Consider the following 20,124-nt stretch of genomic DNA (forward strand, 5'->3'; position numbering starts at 1 on the left):
GCACCACGTTTATATCACGCACACTTCACAAGCTATGTGAGTTTTTAAGTAAGTAGATTCATACCAGCGTTTACCATCTACAGATGGATGGCCTGGTTGAAAGGTTTAATCAAACATTGAAAAATATTATTCGGAAGTTTGTGCACAGTGAGGCTCTGAATTGGGATGTGTATTGCTGTATGGTCATTCCAGAGAGGGAGGAGCTGTGACCAAAGGTGAGTCTAAAATGTATGGCATAATCTACCCCGATCCCCTGTGGAGACCACCCCTCACAGTCCTAAATCACGGAAGTTGTCAAATAGCCTCAGTGGGACTCCCTGCCAACTAGGGATGTCACGAGAACTGATACTTCGGTACCAAGTCGGTACCAACATTCTTAAAACGTGATGGTACTTGTTTTACTGAATTTCTGTTGGTACCGATTGTAATGAAAGTACTGAGGTTGCGATTCTTCCGGACCTGATGGGGCAGCAAATACGCGCAAGTGTTTTAGTCGGTCCACAAGTGGTGAAGAAGAATAATGCCTACAAGCACACGGGAAAAACTACAAAAGATTAGTTTAGCTTCAAGTTTAGCTCCGCCCCGACTCGTTGAGAGGAAAAAAGAGGAAAGCTAGTATCAGTTTCCGGTGTGCAACCGATGCTATCGTTCATTTCAAACAAAGTGAGGAAACACTTGGAATTTGGCGACGCACCTGAAAGACGGTCCTATATTATGTTTGTTTGAGGCAGCTGGCATTGTGGTCGTGAAACCAGCTAACGTTATGCTTCCATGTAATGTTTGCGATAGCCGGTTATTTGTTAAAGACTCTAATGCAACGCATAAACTACCTCCTAATGGGCCACCATGCATCGCCATTCAGCCCGTGTCCTGCCAGCTAAATGTAGCCTAATGTCACTAATAATTATTCACATGTTCATGCTTTTAATAAATCTTTTTGGTCTGCCACCATATCAGTGAATTTAAACTAATGCTTGCATTCAGGGTATAAGGTGTGTGTGTGCGCGCGCGCGTCTGTGTGCTTGCGTGCGCGCATGTTTAGGAGTGCATGTCCACTCATTATCAGACAGTGTTTGATAGCTAAAATACCCCCCCCCTTTGCCAGTATTAGCCAGAGGAGGATGTCCTCCAGGAGAGTTTTTTTTTTATTTTATTTTTTTTATTTTATTTTTATACCACACCGTGGTATCGACTTTGGTATCGAGTATCGTGTACTTTTGGTGGTATTGGTACCGTTATTAGATTTTTGGTATCGTGACATCCCTACTGCCAACCCAAAAAAGTGTGCAATTGGACAGGTTGAAGTGCGGTATCTGGGCTTCCACTTGGGTGGTGGGCAGGTGCATCCGCTAATTGATAAGACAGCAGCGATTGTGGCCTGCCTGAGACCCAAGAACAAAAAAGAGGTGAGACAGTTTCTGGAGCAGGCTGGTTATTATTATTATCATGGTTTTGTGCCTAATTATTCAGAGGTCACCAGCACTCTGACTGATCTCACTCGAAAGGGAGCGCCAGATCTGGTCCAGTGGATGACACCATGCCAACAGGCTTTTATTCAGGTAAAAGCTGAACTCTGTGGTGGACCACTCTTACATTCTCCTGACTTCACTCTCCACTTTGTTTTGCAGACTTATGCATCAGACAGGGGAACATGTCCCAGGTGTTTGAGTGGGAAAGATTTGTGCCTAAATTATCCTCTTTAGTCTCCCCTTTCAGACCTCACAAAACGGGACAGCCTGACTGTGACAGTCCCTCGTGTTTATTGGGAAAGGAGCTGTTGAGGTCAAAGACCTGGTTGAGCCTCTGAAAGTCATTACAGATCTGTAGACTGCCGTTGGTTTACGGAACTACAATAATGGTGCTAAACCAAAGGTTAGAGGACATCCATGATGCCACCTGCTCCTCAATAACCCGACGAGGGTCCTCTGGGACATGGTAGGGCCACTGCCAAATCACCACTTAAGCTGAGGTTTGAATGTCATTCGCAACCGGTTGTTAGGCCTGATTCCCCACAAAAGACCTCTGCAAACTGAACTATTAGCACTGTGAGGTCTTGTTGCTGGGTGGGGGACTAAATCTCTCCCTTTTTGACCAAGGTACACCATGGCAGGTCACTGGGGATGATAGCTAGTGGAAAGAGAAGCGGAACAGGTTCAATCCACTTTATTTGGTATACTTGTGCATCTTTGCACTTACTGGGATGTTGCAGGCGATAATTCATGGGGCCTGCCTTCTCTGTCACGGTATATGGGCCCTACCATCGAGCCAGGAATTTGCAGTTGATGTTCTATATAGCCCATGAAGACTGAAGAGCTGCATAATCTCAGCTGGGCTCCCAAAAAAAAAAAAAAATATATATATATATATATATATATATATATATATATATATATATATATATATATATATGTTAATTGTGCATGTTTTTCATTGTTCTTAAATGATCATTCTACATCGTTAATAAACACCTTTCTGCGAAATTGTACAGCCATTATAATGAAATGCTGTTTAAAGGACCCCAGGAGCACTCTGCTTGTGCCCAACTTTAAAGAAGACTCTGATACTGTGTGTCCAGTGAACTTTTCTGATCTTTCTGGAATGTAACAAACCCAAAAACTAAAGTAAATCTGATCAAATATTATTATATGGGAACTGTAAATTCCCATCTAATAGTTTCTTGATTTGGGAAAGACGTCGTTTTGAAACATAGTTAACTTGCTTACTCAGTCAAAAACACAGCTGACATGATAGCAGTTTTTATACATTTGCCTTGCTGAATAGCTCACTGATTGTTGTTAATGTTAGGCCATGTGGCTACTGTGGTATTGCATGATTGTCTGCCTACGTGACTGTAAACCTTACTTTAACCCCCTTTTTATTTTTGCACTACAAGAAATTCTCTGATACTTCAAGCTATGTTTGTTACAGGATTGGCTAGAGTTTTATTTTCTTCGCCGATATCCGAGCCGCCATTTTTGTAAATATTGGCCCGATACAGGTCCTGGGTGTCATCAGTGCCATCTCTAATCATGATTGCTATAGGCCTTTTTTTTTTTTAAAAAAAAAAAAAAAAGGAAAAACATCATAAATTATTATTTTCATTACAGACTACCACTGAAAGAGAGTTTTATGGAGACAAGGATGTATATAGAATAGTGTTTCAGAGTCACCAGTATCTAGTAATAGTTTCTTAAATTAACAAGTAAATTTTGGAACTTGGAAAACCTATGGTTGCAGGTTTGCAGCATTTTCCCCAAATCCACCCCAATGCAAATTATAATGAAGTGTTATTTAATCTGTTAATTAGTCCTAACCAGTGCTTTTATCCATACTGCTGCTTCCACTCCATTCATCTTTCTACTTCAATCTCTGTTTCTTATTCACTTCAGAGGAGCCGGCATTCAGGAAACGGAGGCTGTGTATTAAGTTTATCCCAAGGGACTCCACTGAGGCTGCAATTTGTGACATCCGCATCCTGGGACGCTCCAAACAGGCCCCACCACAGTATACATTCATAGGGTCAGTTTCCATAAAGATCTGCAGTCAGATGAATGATTCCCAACTGCTTACAACACGTTTTATGGGCATAGTTATGCTTTATGAACCAACCTACCTAGGCCCTATTTGTGTTCACTGTAAGATGCTTTACAAAGTTGAATGTTTAAGTCAGAACAGGTCATTTAATTTTAATGTCAGGAGACCCATCGATCAGTCATTTAATGTTTACTAATATATAGTGGATATAAAAAAAATATACACACCTCTGTTAAAAGGTTTGCGTAATGTAAATAAAATTAAAGTAAGATAAATCAAGTCAGATCTTTTTCCACCTATGTGATATAGCAACCCACAAAATTCAAGTGAAAAACAAATAGAAAAAGAAAAACTTATAATAACCTGGCTGCACAACTGTGCACACACTTTTGTGACTGTGCTTATAACTAACCAATCACACTCAAAATCATGTTTAAAAGTAATTACTCCTATCATAAATGAGATGAGTCCTATTAACCCAAAATAAAGTTCAGTTGTTTCTATAGGATTTTCTTGACCTCATCTTCGTTTCATCTGACTGCTGAAACTATGGTCCTCAAGGAGCTTACAAAGCATGTATGGGATCTCGTTCTCAAAAGGTATCAATCAGGGGAAGACTACAAAAGAAATTAAAAACATTAGATGTACTATGGAGCATCATGAAGGTCAACAACAAGTGGAGAAAATTGGGGCACCACAGTAACATTTCCAAGAGCAGGACTTCTCTCCAAAATTGACAGAAGGACTAGAAAAAAAACTTATCAGGGTGGCTGCCATGAGACTTATGGTAATGCTAAAGGAGCTGCAGGAATATCTGGCAAGTACTGGTTGAGTACCCTGAATGTGACGGCAGTCTCTCTTTTATTTATTTATTTATTTATTTATTTTTTTATAAACGCGTCTGGACTATGGGGTAGGGTGCCTGACAGAAGCCCTGTCTCATGGGAAAAAAAACATCCAAGCCCACCAACCCAGCTTGAAATACTTGAAAACCTGTGGAATGACTATGGTTGTGACAAGGAGATCCTCTCACACTGTGATAGGTCAGGAGCAAGGAAGAGTGCTATAAAATTGGCCAAATCAAGATACAGAGTGCTGTATTACAAGCAAAAGGTGCTTTAACAGAGTTTTCCCACCCTAAAACCTTTCTGTTTAGTTTTTACTTGAATTTTGTTGGTTGCTGTATCACATTAAAGATGGAAAAAGAACTGACGTAACTTGGTTTAATTTTTTTTAAATCACAAAGGGACAGACAGAAATAGTGACAGAGAGATGGGAGAGAGAAGACTGGAGAGAGACGCAGGGGCCCCACAGAGAACTGCTTTAACAATCACAAATGCCCACTGGCACTGCTTTGACCACTATACAAAATCAGAAGTTTCTGTTTTAGTGTGATTAGGCAGTGGGTTGGTACGGTCAGAATCACTAGGCACAAACCTGTGGCAATATCCTGCCAGCCCCCGGAACTGTGTCCCATTGTTTTGTCTTGAGTCATGGACATGGGCATCACAGCATTCTTATCAGTTTAGGGATAGCTGCTGCCAGTGACCCAAATGGAAGCCCAGATAATGAACCTCCACCCATTTCTCTGGGTTCACCTTGAGTCAAGCTCATCTCAAGCACTGTCCTCATATGTTGTTTCTCATATTAGATTGTCACCTAATTAAACAGTAGTATATGCACAGTGGGCCTGCAGAACATGGTTTATTAATCATTGAAACATAGCAGTCACCCTGAAACGCACTAAGGGAAGAGTTTAAATTAGTGTAAACCAAATGGGGTGTAGAAAACTGTTCTTTGGACTTTGGAAATAATGGAATCTGCCGATAGCCCTTGGTGAAATCCAGGGTTAAACAAAAAACAAGCCATCTAAAGCTTGTCTGTAGGAAAATCTCATTTTTGAAACTGCATTCACCTTGCGGAAATCTACACAGATATGGAATATCCTGACCAGCTTGGCTGTTCAAGTCACAGTGTGGTGACTATATTACTCCCACTATCATGTCACCCAATTCTTCCTGAACCAATTTCCTGGGGGAATCTGAGTGGGGTTTTCTCAGATTGGTGCCCAAGATGGCAACCACAGTGTTTTGGCATCTTTGTCTTTTGTGTATTTTTTGTCAATGGTGATTAACCCTGTAACTATAATTGTTATTGACTTATTGTATGATATATGGACATGACCTTGATTATCTTTGCTGATCTTGATATTCCCCAGGTTATTGCATAACCTGCCAGCTAAACCAATACAGTGATGGTTTAGTTGTGCCTCCCTTTGGCTAGTGACACTAAACTAGTCTAGTCTCGTGTTGGATAGCCAACAAGTTTTATATTTTATCGGTCAATTGGTCCAGCAAACAGTGATGACACCCGAGGCAAGTTTTATAATCAATCCAACTTTTTGTACAATTTTCACAGTTTTAAGCAATTAGTCCTCACATGCAAGAAAAAAATGCAAGACAGTCTATTTAGAAGTATGTTTTAAAAAGTTTGTTGATGGAGAAAAATCTGAGCTCAGCCCCGGATGATTAACAGTCCAGCTAACGCCCCTGAATTGTCCATTGTATTTACATACATGCTTATTTAAATAAGAATGAATTTCACCCACATCTTAGCCATTCACGCTGCTTATGTCCTCTCATCTGCTCTAGGGCTGTCAAATTAATTCAAATATTCATTGAATTTAACATAAAAATGCACATTTAAGATATGTAGAAAGCACAAGCTCTGATTTTAATTTTAAAAAATACTGTTGAAAAAAAAATTTCACAAGATATTAACAATGGACTAACAATGTTTTTTGAAGAACAACAATCTAGAAAGAATAGTTCTAGTGTTTCAAATAATCCACTCATAGTCAATAATGTTGACCCGCTTAAGCTGCCTGAGCTGAAGTTTAACAGTGAATGAACACTGGTACAATGAAGCGCTTTACTAACGGGTTAATTAACGCACCCAAATGCATCCTATATGCATATTGAGACTGATCAGACATTTACACAACATAAATGTAATATTACCACATGCTTCTGCACAAAATGAAGCAAATGCACAAGTGAACGTTAACTTAAGTAACGCACTAGGTAGAATGATAAGTCACATTGTGAATACTCTTTCCATAACAACACACAAAATACAATTCATAATATTCTATAACAATAGTGTACTCATTGTAATATTATTTCAGGAGATCGGGTTTTCACAATGGCAGTTTTCAGGTTTTTGTTAATACATGTTTAAGTTAATATATATAAAATGTGAATATTTGGTTTAATTTTTGCATTTTCTCATCCGCTAAAACGCTGGTGACTAATATTCGATGCCCTTTTAGGCAGAGTAAAATGGACTAAAATTAATAAACGTGACATGACGAAATATTGACTAAAGTTAAGGGATATTTTAATCAGAAGACAACAACTATTTTTAGTCAATGTCTGAATATTCCTAAGAATTAAAAGTTCATTGCTCTTTGAAATGGTGCATTTGCATTATTATTCTGTTATATTAGCACTATATCAGTGACAGAAAATGGTCTTAAAATGACTCTCTTTTATCGCATTTATTTCTGGGACAATATATTGTCCAACAAAATCGTGACAGGCATAATAGTGATCCAGTTCGGCTTTAATTTTTGAGAGGTATGCTTCTTAATATCAAGAGAACTGTACCGGATGATCAGTGCCCAGAGATTTTAACTCTGCGGTTTTATTAGCGCTGCTTCTGATGTGCGCTCCCGTGTCTCTCCAAGCTGTGCAAAAAAGATGGCGAGGCAAACGTGTTAGAACACTGGTCAGATTTAGGAAGAGAGGCCTGTGACCTCTACTCATGGAAGTATTCTTGTCTAACTTGTGCTCGATTTGTAACAAGATCAACAAACTCAAAATCCTTCCCAGTACAGAAAAGGAATTTTGATTGACTTAAGTTTACTGCTTCATGGAAACATGGCTGAATGACATGATTCCTGATGCTATAGTGGAATTACCAGGATTTCAACTATACAGGGTGGATCAAGCCCCTGTTCATTTCTTTAAGAAATGAGGAGGTTTGTGCTTCGCTATTAATCAAAGCTGGTACAAAGACATATTTCTCATATCAAAAATATGCATACCATGCCAGTGCCCTCTTAGACTGTCTGATCGTGCTTCAATCCAACTCATTCCTGCTTATTGTCAGAAACTGATAGCAGTGAAGTCTGGGGGGGGGCACTAAGACATTGCCATTAAGCAAGTGAAGACCTACAACACTGCCTCAGTGCCACAGGTTGAGACATGTTTAAATCAAGTGAACATGTATACTCTTCCACACAATATGGATGAGTATACAATCACATCTTACATCAGCTTCTGTCAGTAAATTATATTCCCATTAAAACCATCAGCTGCTTCTCCAAAAAAAAACAGCTGCTAAAGAAAAAGAAGACAGTTTCAGGACAGGAGGCAAGGAGGAATTCAAGAAGACAAAACGAAAGTTTGAGAAAGCTTTGAGTAGCCAGACAGTAATACTCGGAATAGCACTAGGCTATTTCTATAAGCAATAAGCTGAATCAACAGCTTTCTGCTAACGAGAAAAGAGGGAAAATTTATCAGAGCCATTTCACATGCTTTAGAGGCTAAACCTGTACAACAGTTTGAAACCACTGGTGTATTAACAACCAGACACCAAACAGGTTGACCAAGGAAAACAACAGCAGTTGATGACGAACATTGTGAGAGAAAAACCTGAAAACAGTCAGTGACATCACCAACAACCTCCACAGGGCAGGGGAGAAGGTATCACAATTGTTACGGCCCAGTCTAGGTTAGGCCGCACAGAGTAACCAGCTTTTCACCAGGGCCAAAATAACAAACAGAAGGATTCTTTTGTTAGGTAGCTAGCTTACTTAAAAGGAAAATAACATAGAAAATACAAGGATACTCCCCTAACTACCTAAGCCAAAAACAGAGACAAAAGGACCCTCTCCCAAAAGAAATGGCAGCCACACCCCTACTGCTGGTGAACCAAGTGAATCATGTATACACTGGTGAAGAATATACATATACAGAAACAGGGACAACCAAACTCAAAGTCAAAAACCAGGCAAGAGTCAAAACCAGAACAGCAGTCAGAATACAGAATATTTGATAGCCACAAGGGCAAGCAACACGAACCAAACAATCTCCTAACAACAGATCACACCATTCTCACTCTTCTTCCTCTTTATATATGGTGGTCAATCAGTGATGTCATCCTGTGAGGCGGGAACTAGGTAGGCTAGGGCAGGATGGAAACTCTGGGAGGAACTTCGGACCTGCACACAAAATATGGCAGGCTGTTCCCCATGGAAAAAAAAAACAACTGTTGGCAGCTACAGAACAAGCATAGAATAAAAATGTGAAGTCAGGGGGGTCACCGACTGGATATAGTTATTGCGAGCAAAGGATATTCAACCAAACTGTCTGTTCCTGTATTTTTTGCTCACCTAAGGATTGGGTGGTAGCACCAATGGTACCATATAAGATATTTAACAAATCTAGATGAAAATTTCATGAAATCAAAGCTGGCATTCTGATTTATCCATCTCGTATTCATCCTTTTTATCTCAGACCCAAATGTTTTCAGTGTACTCGTGTTCCAATACTTATGGAGGGGACTATACATTCGAGAGCGTAATAGGAGGCCTAAAACAGAATCTTGTGCAATAACATCTTGCACTTTTTTAGGCTCTGAGAAGTAAAATCTAAAAAATGCTTGTCTAAACCAGATGGGGGTTTTTTAAGCCTTTCATAGCCAGTAGTGTGAAATGCTTCATAAAGAACACAGCTCTTAAGTGACAAATGTGTCCAGTATATGAGAGGCGTGTTGGATGGTAACTGGGAAAAAATCAAATGGGAATATAACACATTGCATATGGCACCATTTATTTTTGGCTGTTGGTTATAAATTCCTAATCTAATTGACCATTTCCCCACAGAGAGCTGAACAACATGGGGATCTGGTACCGAATGGGGAAGGTGCCTAGAACTCAAGACTGCTCTCCCATGCAGAACAATGCTTCCACCACAGCTGCCACCACCAGCATGCAAACAGTCACCAACTCTACTTCAGTTCCTGTCCTGCCCAAGTATGTGTGCCTGAATAAACTGTTTTTAGACATAAGAAAATGTAATAATTATGTTTGAGGATCACTGTGTGTGGTCTGAGGAGATTTAACATGCAAAAGACTAGTCCTGGTTACATTATAATGAATAGTACATGTTATAAAGTACAGTATCTCACAAAAGTGAGTACACCCCTCACATTTTTGGAAATATTTGCTTATATCTTTTCATGTGACAACACTGAAGAAATGACACTTTGCTACAATGTGAAGTAGTGAGTGTACAGCTTGTGTAACAGTGTAAATTTGCTGTCCCCTCAAAATAACTCAACACACAGCCATTAATGTCTAAACCGCTGGCAACAAAAGTGAGTACACCCCTAAGTGAAAATGTCCAAATTGGGCCCAATTAGCCATTTTCCCTCCCCAGTGTCATGTGACTTGTTAGTGTTACAAGGTCTCAGGTGTGAATGGGGAGCAGGTGTGTTAAATTTGGTGTCATCGCTCTCACACTCCCTCATACTGGTCACTGGAAGTTCAACATGGCACCTCATGGCAAAGAACTGTCTGAGGATCTGAAAAAAAGAATTGTTGCTCTACATAAAGATGGCCTAGGCTATAAGAAGATTGCCAAGACCTTGACACTGAGCTGCAGCGTGGTAGCCAAGACCATACAGCGGTTTAACAGGACAGGTTCCACTCAGAACAGGCCTCGCCATGGTCGACCATAGAAGTTGAGTGCACATGCTCAGCGTCATATCCAGAGGTTGTCTTTGGGAAATAGACGTATGAGTGCTGCCAGCATTGCTGCAGAGGTTGAAGGGATGGGGGGTCAGCCTGTCAGTGCTCAGAGCATACGCCGCACACTGCATCAAATTGGGACGAATGGCTGTTGTCCCAGAAGGAAGCCTCTTCTAAAGATGATGCACAAGAAAGCCCGCAAACAGTTTGCTGAAGACAAGCAGACTAAGGACATGGATTACTGGAACCATGTCCTGTGGTCTGATGAGACCAAGGTAAACTTATTTGGTTCAGATGGTGTCAAGCGTGTGTGGCGGCAACCAGGTGAGGAGTACAAAGACAATTGTGTCTTGCCTACAGTCAAGCATGGTGGTGGGAGTGTCATGGTCTGGGGCTGCATGAGTGCTGCCGGCACTGGGGAGCTACAGTTCATTGAGGGAACCATGAATGCCAACATGTACTGTGACATACTGAAGCAGAGCATGGTCCCCTCCCTTCGGAGACTGGGCCACAGGGCAGTATTCCAGCATGATAACGACCCCAAACACACCTCCAAGATGACCAATGCCTTGCTAAAGAAGCTGAGGGTGAAGTGATGGACTGGCCAAGCATGTCTCCAGACCTAAACAATATTGAGCATCTGTAGGGCATCTTCAAACAGAAGGTGGAGGAGCACAAGGTCTCTAACATCCACCAGCTCCGTGATGTCGTCATGGAGGAGTGGAAGAGGACTCCAGTGGCAACCAGTGAAGCTCTGGTGTACTCCATGCCCAAGAGGATTAAGGCAGTGCTGGAAAATAATGGTGGCCACACAAAATATTGACACTTTGGGCCCAATTTGGACAGTTTCACTTAGGGGTGTACTCACTTTTGTTGCCAGCGGTTTAGACATTAATGGCTGTGTGTTGAGTTATTTTGAGGGGACAGCAAATTTACACTGTTACACAAGCTGTACACTCACTACTTTATATTGTAGCAAAGTGTCATTTCTTCAGTGTTGTCACATTAAAAGATATAATCAAATATTTACAAAAAAGTGAGGGGTGTACTTTCCCTTTTGTGAGATACTGTATATTGAAGTGCACACAAATCTATATCAATACAAATCAATACAGAAAGCTCCAGATGAAGAAGCAGCATATAGCATGAGTAGAGCATCAGGATTGATTAGGCAGGTCCACTGAGCAAGAAGAGCAAAAGCAGTTGAAATATGTTAGGATCTTACATTGGCATCACAGAGAGAGGAAACAGATTATTAAGTATTCTCTTATTATACAATGGATTAATTCGGTCTTTACAAGGTGCTAGGTATGAATTTTAGCATGCATAAGCAGTGGTTCTAATACTACTAGAAATCCAATGCCATGTCTTCATATACTTCTGTAAAACCATATAACTAAAATATTGCTGACATCAATGTGGAAGCAGTGGGAATTCCTTTAAGGTAATAGAATGCTCCACATATCAGTTGTCAGTACATTTACTGCTCCCTATAAGTATTTATTTGTTAAATTATGGATCTAAATACCAGAGATACCAGAATAACATAGAAAATGCTGTGATCCCCTTAACACAGTGGTTCTCAAACTGGGGGCCAGATGGTGGATTTTTTAAATAAATTTTAACTGCAAGTCGGAATTGTCAACCTTTGAACTCTGATGTACATAAAAATGAGAAATATTAATAAATCAAATAAATTATACACAGCACACTAAACTGAAATGTCATCAAGCAGAGACATCTGTTGATATACTATTGTACAGCACTTTTAGCCACACACGGATAAAACCTGACTATTTAAAATGGATAAGTTTTTAGTTGGAGGACGTAGTCTCTTAGCTGAGAAAGTTAATACAGAAGAGCCTAGTGAGGAAAAAAACTTAAATTGCGAAAATTGGATGCCTCGTACATAATATACGACTTTGTGGAATATAGTGACGGCAGACCACAGTGCACGTTGTGCTTGAAGATTTTATCTGTTGAAGCGCTGAAACCATATAAACTCAACCGGCATCTCACAACAGTTCATCCAGAGCATGCAAATAAAAGTGAGAAGTTTGTCCAGAGAAAGAAAAGAAGAATATGTAAAGCAAAAGGTACGACTGACTAACATCACGACAATTCCCGAGAAAACGCAGCAAGCATCTTATCTTGCAGCTCTGCGAATAGCCAAACGTAAAAAGAGGCACACAATTGGGGAGGAATTAATACTTCCAGCAGCAGTGGATATGTGCAGAGTGATGCTCAGGGAGATTAACAAGATTAAATACATACCACTGTCCAATGATACAGTAGGCAGACGGATCACAGACCTGTCCTTTGAGGTGAAATGTCAACTGAATGAAAGATTGTGATCATGTGAGCAGTTTGCGCTTCAGGTTGATGAATGTACTGACCTTAGCAGTGCAGCACAATTGTTGGTGTACATTCGATATTCATGGGATAGTAAAGTTTTGGAAGAAATTTTTTTCCCGAAGAACTCGAAGGGAGAGCTACAGGTGAGTAGATTTTCTAAATATTGGACACGTTCATGATAGAAGAACATCTGAGCTGGGAAAATTGTGTTTCTGTTTGCACTGATGGTGCGGCAGCAATGACTGGGCACAGGAATGGAGCCGTCAGCCGATTTCAAGCCGTAAATCCAAAGATCATAGCCACTCATTGTATGCTTCAATACATACGTCAAGCACTTGCATCAAAATCAGTGGCACCTGACCTGCATGATGTGTTGAAAGCAGTAGTAGCAGCTGTGAACTTTGTTAAGTCAAGACCACTGACTTCACATCTGTTCGCAAAACTATGCCCAGAGATGTGGGCAGCTCATGATCAGCTACTGTTCCATTCGGAGGTGTGGTGGCTCTCACGCGGGAGAGTTTTGGAGCAAGTGTTCGAATTGAGATATGAGCTCCATGACTTTTTGAAAGCACGTAAAACTGATCTGGCACTGTTCTTTTCTGTTCAACAGCGGATGGCAAAACTGGCCTACCTTGCAAACATTTTAGTAGTCTCAACGGACTTAATCTGTCTATTCAACAAAATTGGAGGCAAGTGACAAAATAAATGCATTCAGGATACATGAACCTTTGGGATTATCCAGTGATGGCACTCTCAGGATGAGATTTAATCAGCAGACCCCAGCAGAATTTTGGCCCATGGTTGAAAAGGAGTACAGGAGGTTGCTTTTCAGGCCATGAGAATATTGTTGCTTTTCCCAACCACATGTCTTTGTGAGACATCTTTCTCAGCCATGATGGCAATAAAGACAAAATACAGGGCACGACTTAATGTGAAAAATGACTTGAGAGTTTGCCTGTCACCAGTAACACCCAGAATTAATAAGCTCTGCAAAAACAGACCCTTCCCACTAAGACTGGCTGTGCGCTTTTGTGCATTAGTTGTTCTTAAATTGATGTTCCTGCATTGCATGATTTATTTTAAATTATATTTTAAAGCTATTACTTTACTTTTTGAGTAGAGATTTTTTTTTATTTGTTTCATGGCACAAAAAAACAACTTCAGATACACTGTCCAAGTTCCAAACAAAACCACTATGGCACTGACATTTTTCTATAGTGCTTAAAAAAGCTCAATATTCATCTACTATGGTAAAAGTAATGTTCAATATTATTCACTTTTGTTGCACTTTTCAAACAAGAATTTCTGAAAGCATCACTTTCAATACAATACTAATTCCTAACTGTCAAAACAGTTTTATGCTAATTTGTTCCATTTTATGAAATATAGAACTTATCATAAATTCTGTGTGATCAAACATCAGAGAAATAAGGCTGCCAACCAAAAGATGTTCCAGCATTGCATAATTTAATTTGTTTTTGGTTTAATTAAAATTGTAAGTTTGTTTTGTGTCATGAATTTTCTTTGGGGGCCACAAAGGTATGCACCCCACACTGAAAAAGTTTAAATCCATATCACTGTCCAATGATACAGTAGGCAGACGGATCACAGACCTGTCTTTTGAGGTGAAATGTCAACTGAATGAAATATTGCAATTGTGTGAGCAGTTTGCCTTAACATTAAATGTTGTCAAGCCTGGAAAAATGGAATATGTGGTCAGTTAAATTTAAGAAAAAATATTACGTATGGTTTACATAAAATATTACGTTTTTCATCAAAGCTTAAGATAATCCACACACTGAAAAAAGCTCATTGAATTTACTTAATTCATATTCGTATATCACTTCCACATGATTGAATTGAGTTATATTTAACATAATTTGTTTTCGTACGTCAAACATGATTTGATCGTACAGTATATTTTCAGTGCCCTGAATAAAATTAAACTTCACCTTTCACTTTTCAATGATTTGCAAGTCTCATACAGTGAGGGAAAGAAGTATTTGATCCCCTGCTGATTTTGTACATTTGCCCACTGACAAAGAAATGATCAGTCTATAATTTTAATGGTAGGTTTATTTGAACAGTGAGAGACAGAATAACAACAAGAAAATCCAGAAAAACGCATGTCAAAAATGTTATAAATTGATTTGCATTTTAATGAGGGAAATAAGTATTTGACCCCCTCTCAATCAGAAAGATTTCTGGCTCCCAGGTGTCTTTTATACAGGTAACGAGCTGAGATTAGGAGCACACTCTTAAAGGGAGTGCTCCTAATCTCAGCTTGTTACCTGTATAAAAGACACCTGTCCACAGAAGCAATCAATCAATCAGATTCCAAAATCTCCACCATGGCCAAGACCAAAGAGCTCTCCAAGGATGTCAGGGACAAGATTGTAGACCTACACAAGTCTGGAATGGGCTACAAGAGCATTGAAAAGCAGCTTGGTGAGAAGGTGACAACAGTTGGTGCGATTATTCGCAAATGGAAGAAACACAAAAGAACTGTCAATCTCCCTCGGCCTGGGGCTCCATGCAAGATCTCACCTCCTGGAGTTGCAATGATCATGAGAACAGTGAGGAATCAGCCCAGAACTACACGGGAGGATCTTGTCAATGATCTCAAGGCAGCTGGGACCATAGTCACCAAGAAAACAATTGGTAACACACTACGCCGTGAAGGACTGAAATCCTGCAGCGCCCGCAAGGTCCCCCTGCTCAAGAAAGCACATATACATGCCCGTCTGAAGTTTGCCAATGAACATCTGAATGATTCAGAGGACAACTGGGTGAAAGTGTTGTGGTCAGATGAGACCAAAATGGAGCTCTTTGGCATCAACTCAACTCGCCGTGTTTGGAGGAGGAATGCTGCCTATGACCCCAAGAACACCATCCCCACCGTCAAACATGGAGGTGGAAACATTATGCTTTGGGGGTGTTTTTCTGCTAAGGGGACAGGACAACTTCACCGCATCAAAGGGACGATGGATGGGGCCATGTACCGTCAAATCTTGGGTGAGAACCCAAGAACCAATGGCAAGAACCAATGACCCAAAACACACGGCCAAAGCAACAAAGGAGTGGCTCAAGAAGGTCATTAAGGTCCTGGAGTGGCCTAGCCAGTCTCCAGACCTTAATCCCATAGAAAATCTGTGGAGGGAGCTGAAGGTTCGAGTTGCCAAACGTCAGCCTCGAAACCTTAATGACTTGGAGAAGATCTGCAAAGAGGAGTGGGACAAAATCCCTCCTGAGATGTGTGTAAACCTGGTGGCCAACTACAAGAAACGTCTGACCTCTGTGATTGCCAACAAGGGTTTTGCCACCAAGTACTAAGTCATGTTTTGCAGAGGGGTCAAATACATATTTCCCTCATTAAAATGCAAATCAATTTATAACATTTTTGACATGCGTTTTTCTGGATTTTTTTGTTGTTATTCTGTCTCTCACTGTTCAAATAAATCTACCATTAAAATTATAGACTGATCATTTCTTTGTCAGTGGGCAAACGTACAAAATCAGCAGGGGATCAAATACTTTTTTCCCTCACTGTAAACCCATGTTATTCACAATAGAACATGGAAAACAAATCAAATGTTTAAACTGAGTAAATGTACCATTTTATGAAAAAAATAAGGTAATTTTGAATTTGATGGCTGCAACAAGCAAAGTATATATCTTACTTTTCTATCCTTCACCTCTATGCGAGTATGAGTCAGAGAGAATTCAGGAAATGTGTTAGTCCATGTTCCTGTTTTATTTCGGGGACGGGCAGACACACAAATGTTTAAACTGAGGAAATGTACTATTTTAAGGAGAAAATAAGACTATGAGTCTGAATCATGCTCACTTTATATACTTAAATCTTGTAATTAGACACTTGTTTAAATTAGGTTTATCATAACTTTTGATGAGAAATATAATTTTTATGTGAACTATTCAACCACACATTTCATTTTTTTATTGTACTGTGTTCAGCTACAGTATGTTGTTCCATGCACCAGGACATATACTGTATACAGATATTCCTTTTCCAACCAAACGGTGCTGTTTCTTGAAGCCCATGATCTGATTGTGCTTGGCCTGCGGATCTGTGAACCTCTCTCAGAAACATTTTTCAACACGATGATACTTTTTATATAATAAAATTTTATATATTCAGTTCCAAAATGTATAATATAGTTGTCTTGAATATCTCTGCAGCTCATCAAAAATATAAATGGGCATCCATCAACTGAAAGCATGCTGTCGGAGTTCAAATTGCAGGTAGCATGTTTGTATTTAGTTACTTCTGTTTCGATTTAATGGTCAGAAGCTATACTAAATGACAAATAAAATAATTTATATATACAATTTAGTAGATCCTTAAAATAAAAAGACAGATAAATAGTGAGGGAAAAAAACTTAATAATTGTTGGAATTATAATGAATGATAATTGTTTATCAATTACCAATTACATTTGCATGTGAATGCAAATAAGCTATTCAAGCTACAGTAAGTGAGCACATGTATTTTACTCCCTGGATTGCCCAATTAAAAAAAAATGCATTCCTTTTCTAAAAAAAGGTTTTAAAAAGTTCACTTTCGCAATCTTTTGAAAAAAAAAAAAACTTTTTTCTTGGTCACAATTGTAACTGGTGGGCCAGTGACAATTACTCAGTAAGACCCATTATAAAATTGCAAACAATATAGTAACAATTTCCCAGCGTCAGGGTGGACTGATGTGTAGCAGATCATTTCCATACTTTCAATAACTTTACTTTGTACATTATGTATACTGTTTAGATTTGCTGAAAAAAACACAAACGTGACTTAACAATAATTTGGGTTTGTAGTGCATTCCTAAGGTGTTCCTAATAAAGTGGTGAGTGTACACAGTCAGGTCCATAAATATTTAGACATTGACAAAGTTACTGTTGTAGTCGTGTACCACAGTATGTTGCAATTGAAATGACATATACTCGTGAAAAAATAAGTACACCCTGTGGAAATTGTTGGCTTTTTTGATACAGTTGGACAAACATACATTTGATCATCTATGAAACAACAAGGAAAAATAGATTTTTCAATAATTTATTCAATAGAAACATCAATAGATGGGACATTCGTCTGTGGAAAATGTAAGTACACCACTGGCCGCAGAAGATATTGCTCCCTTTAGCAGAAATAACTTCTTGTAGGTGTGCACCAGGTTTGCTAAAATTTTTGACTACTTTTCCATGCAATATTCTTTCAGTTGCAAGATGTAATATATGATTAATCTCTTATAGGATGTGTATGGGTGAGATAATTAACCCGCTAGTAAAGTGCTAATAAAGTAATAAAGTTTAGATTTTCATTCACTCAGCTCAAGCAGCAAATGCAGGTCATTCCTGCTGATATCTACGACTTTTCACCCCCACATCTTTATCCCCACCACTTTTCAAAACAAAGTGATGCCCGTGTATTACCTAAGCAAATAAATTACTGATCATTTATTAATTAGGCTTTTATTAAATATAATTTGCAAGGAGTATACAGTAATTACTATCAGAATTATTTTAATCTAATAATTTTAGCAGTCATTGCAGTATGTTTTTCCGTGGATTTAAAAGATAGACCAAAGTCGATTTCTTTCCACCTTCCATTCACAGGGTGTGAGGTGGAATTGCCGACCATTTAGTCTTTTGTCTTGTGTATGATGCTGCAGACTGCACCATTTATTTATATTCTGCCCATTGACACTTCCTTGTCTGTCTTAACTGCCCATCAAAATAATTTTTGCCAAGTCTTCTTTCCTTAAGAAAAACCCTTGCAAGACAACAGTCTGAAATCAGCCTGAAACAGGGAAAAAAGTATTTGATCCCCTGCTGATTTTGTACGTTTGCCCACTGACAAAGAAATGATCAGTCTATAATTTTAATGGTAGATTTATTTGAACAGTGAGAGACAGAATAACAACAAAAAAATCCAGAAAAACGCATGTCAAAAATGTTATAAATTGATTTGCATTTTAATGAGGGAAATATGTATTTGACCCCTCTGCAAAACATGACTTAGTACTTGGTGGCAAAACCCTTGTTGGCAATCAAAGAGGTCAGACGTTTCTTGTAGTTGGCCACCAGGTTTGCACACATCTCAGGAGGGATTTTGTCCCACTCCTCTTTGCAGATCTTCTCCAAGTCATTAAGGTTTCGAGGCTGACGTTTGGCAACTCGAACCTTCAGCTCCCTCCACAGATTTTCTATGGGATTAAGGTCTGGAGACTGGCTAGGCCACTCCAGGACCTTAATGTGCTTCTTCTTGAGCCACTCCTTTGTTGCTTTGGCCGTGTGTTTTGGGTCATTGTCATGCAGGAATACCCATCCACGACCCATTTTCAATGCCCTGGCTGAGGAAAGGAGGTTCTCACCCAAGATTTGACGGTACATGGCCCCGTCCATCGTCCCTTTGATGCGGTGAAGTTGCCCTGTCCCCTTAGCAGAAAAACACCCCCAAAGCATGTTTCCACCTCCATGTTTGACGGTGGGGATGGTGTTCTTGGGCTCATAGGCAGCATTCCTCCTCCTCCAAACACGGCGAGTTGAGTTGATGCCAAAGAGCTCCATTTTGGTCTCATCTGACCACAACACTTTCACCCAGTTGTCCTCTGAATCATTCAGATGTTCATTGGCAAACTTCAGACGGGCATGTATATGTGCTTTCTTGAGCAGGGGGACCTTGCGGGCGCTGCAGGATTTCAGTCCTTCACGGCGTAGTGTGTTACCAATTGTTTTCTTGGTGACTATGGTCCCAGCTGCCTTGAGATCATTGACAAGATCCTCCCGTGTAGTTCTGGGCTGATTCCTCACTGTTCTCATGATCATTGCAACTCCAGGAGGTGAGATCTTGCATGGAGCCCCAGGCCGAGGGAGATTGACAGTTCTTTTGTGTTTCTTCCATTTGCGAATAATCGCACCAACTGTTGTCACCTTCTCACCAAGCTGCTTTTCAATGCTCTTGTAGCCCAAAAACAATGCCAGAATCAAGCCAGAAGTGCCGAATTTAAGCCAGATTTGGCCCAGACTCTGTGACAATCTGGGATGTTGTGTATGAATCTGATTAATAACTTATAGGATGCTTTTGGGTGTGTTAATTAACTCGTTAGTAGAGTGCTTTAGTTTACTGGTTTTCTTCCACGCAGCTCAAGCATGGTCACTCCTGCTGATATCTATATAAGGCTACTTCTATTAAATGTCAATCCCCAAAATTATTGACTGAGTGCATTATTTGAAACAATTCTTTCTAGATTATTCTTCATGAAACCTTGTAGGTGCCTTGATAAATTGTTAATCTTTGTTTTTTGTCATAATTTCACCTACAGTATGTTAAAATTAAAAATGAATAATTATAGTTATGATGCGCACTTTCGTCTGGTTTTCGTTATTGTTTAGAAAAAACC

At 39.6% G+C, this 20,124-nt stretch overlaps 1 protein-coding gene across 2 annotated transcripts in view; it reads left to right on the plus strand.

The window, feature by feature from the left end:
* The window catches only part of mvb12ba (multivesicular body subunit 12Ba), a 90,115-nt gene that overhangs the window by 45,641 nt on the left and 24,350 nt on the right, over nt 1–20,124 (plus strand). For both annotated transcript variants that reach the window (XM_053618409.1, XM_053618410.1), the window contains exons 5-6: nt 3,390–3,519; nt 9,485–9,634. In XM_053618409.1, coding sequence (XP_053474384.1) covers nt 3,390–3,519; nt 9,485–9,634 — 280 coding nt within the window. The remainder of the gene's footprint in view (nt 1–3,389; nt 3,520–9,484; nt 9,635–20,124) is intronic.

Source organism: Ictalurus furcatus, chromosome 28 (assembly GCF_023375685.1).
Source record: "Ictalurus furcatus strain D&B chromosome 28, Billie_1.0, whole genome shotgun sequence".
NCBI classification, from domain to species: domain Eukaryota; kingdom Metazoa; phylum Chordata; class Actinopteri; order Siluriformes; family Ictaluridae; genus Ictalurus; species Ictalurus furcatus.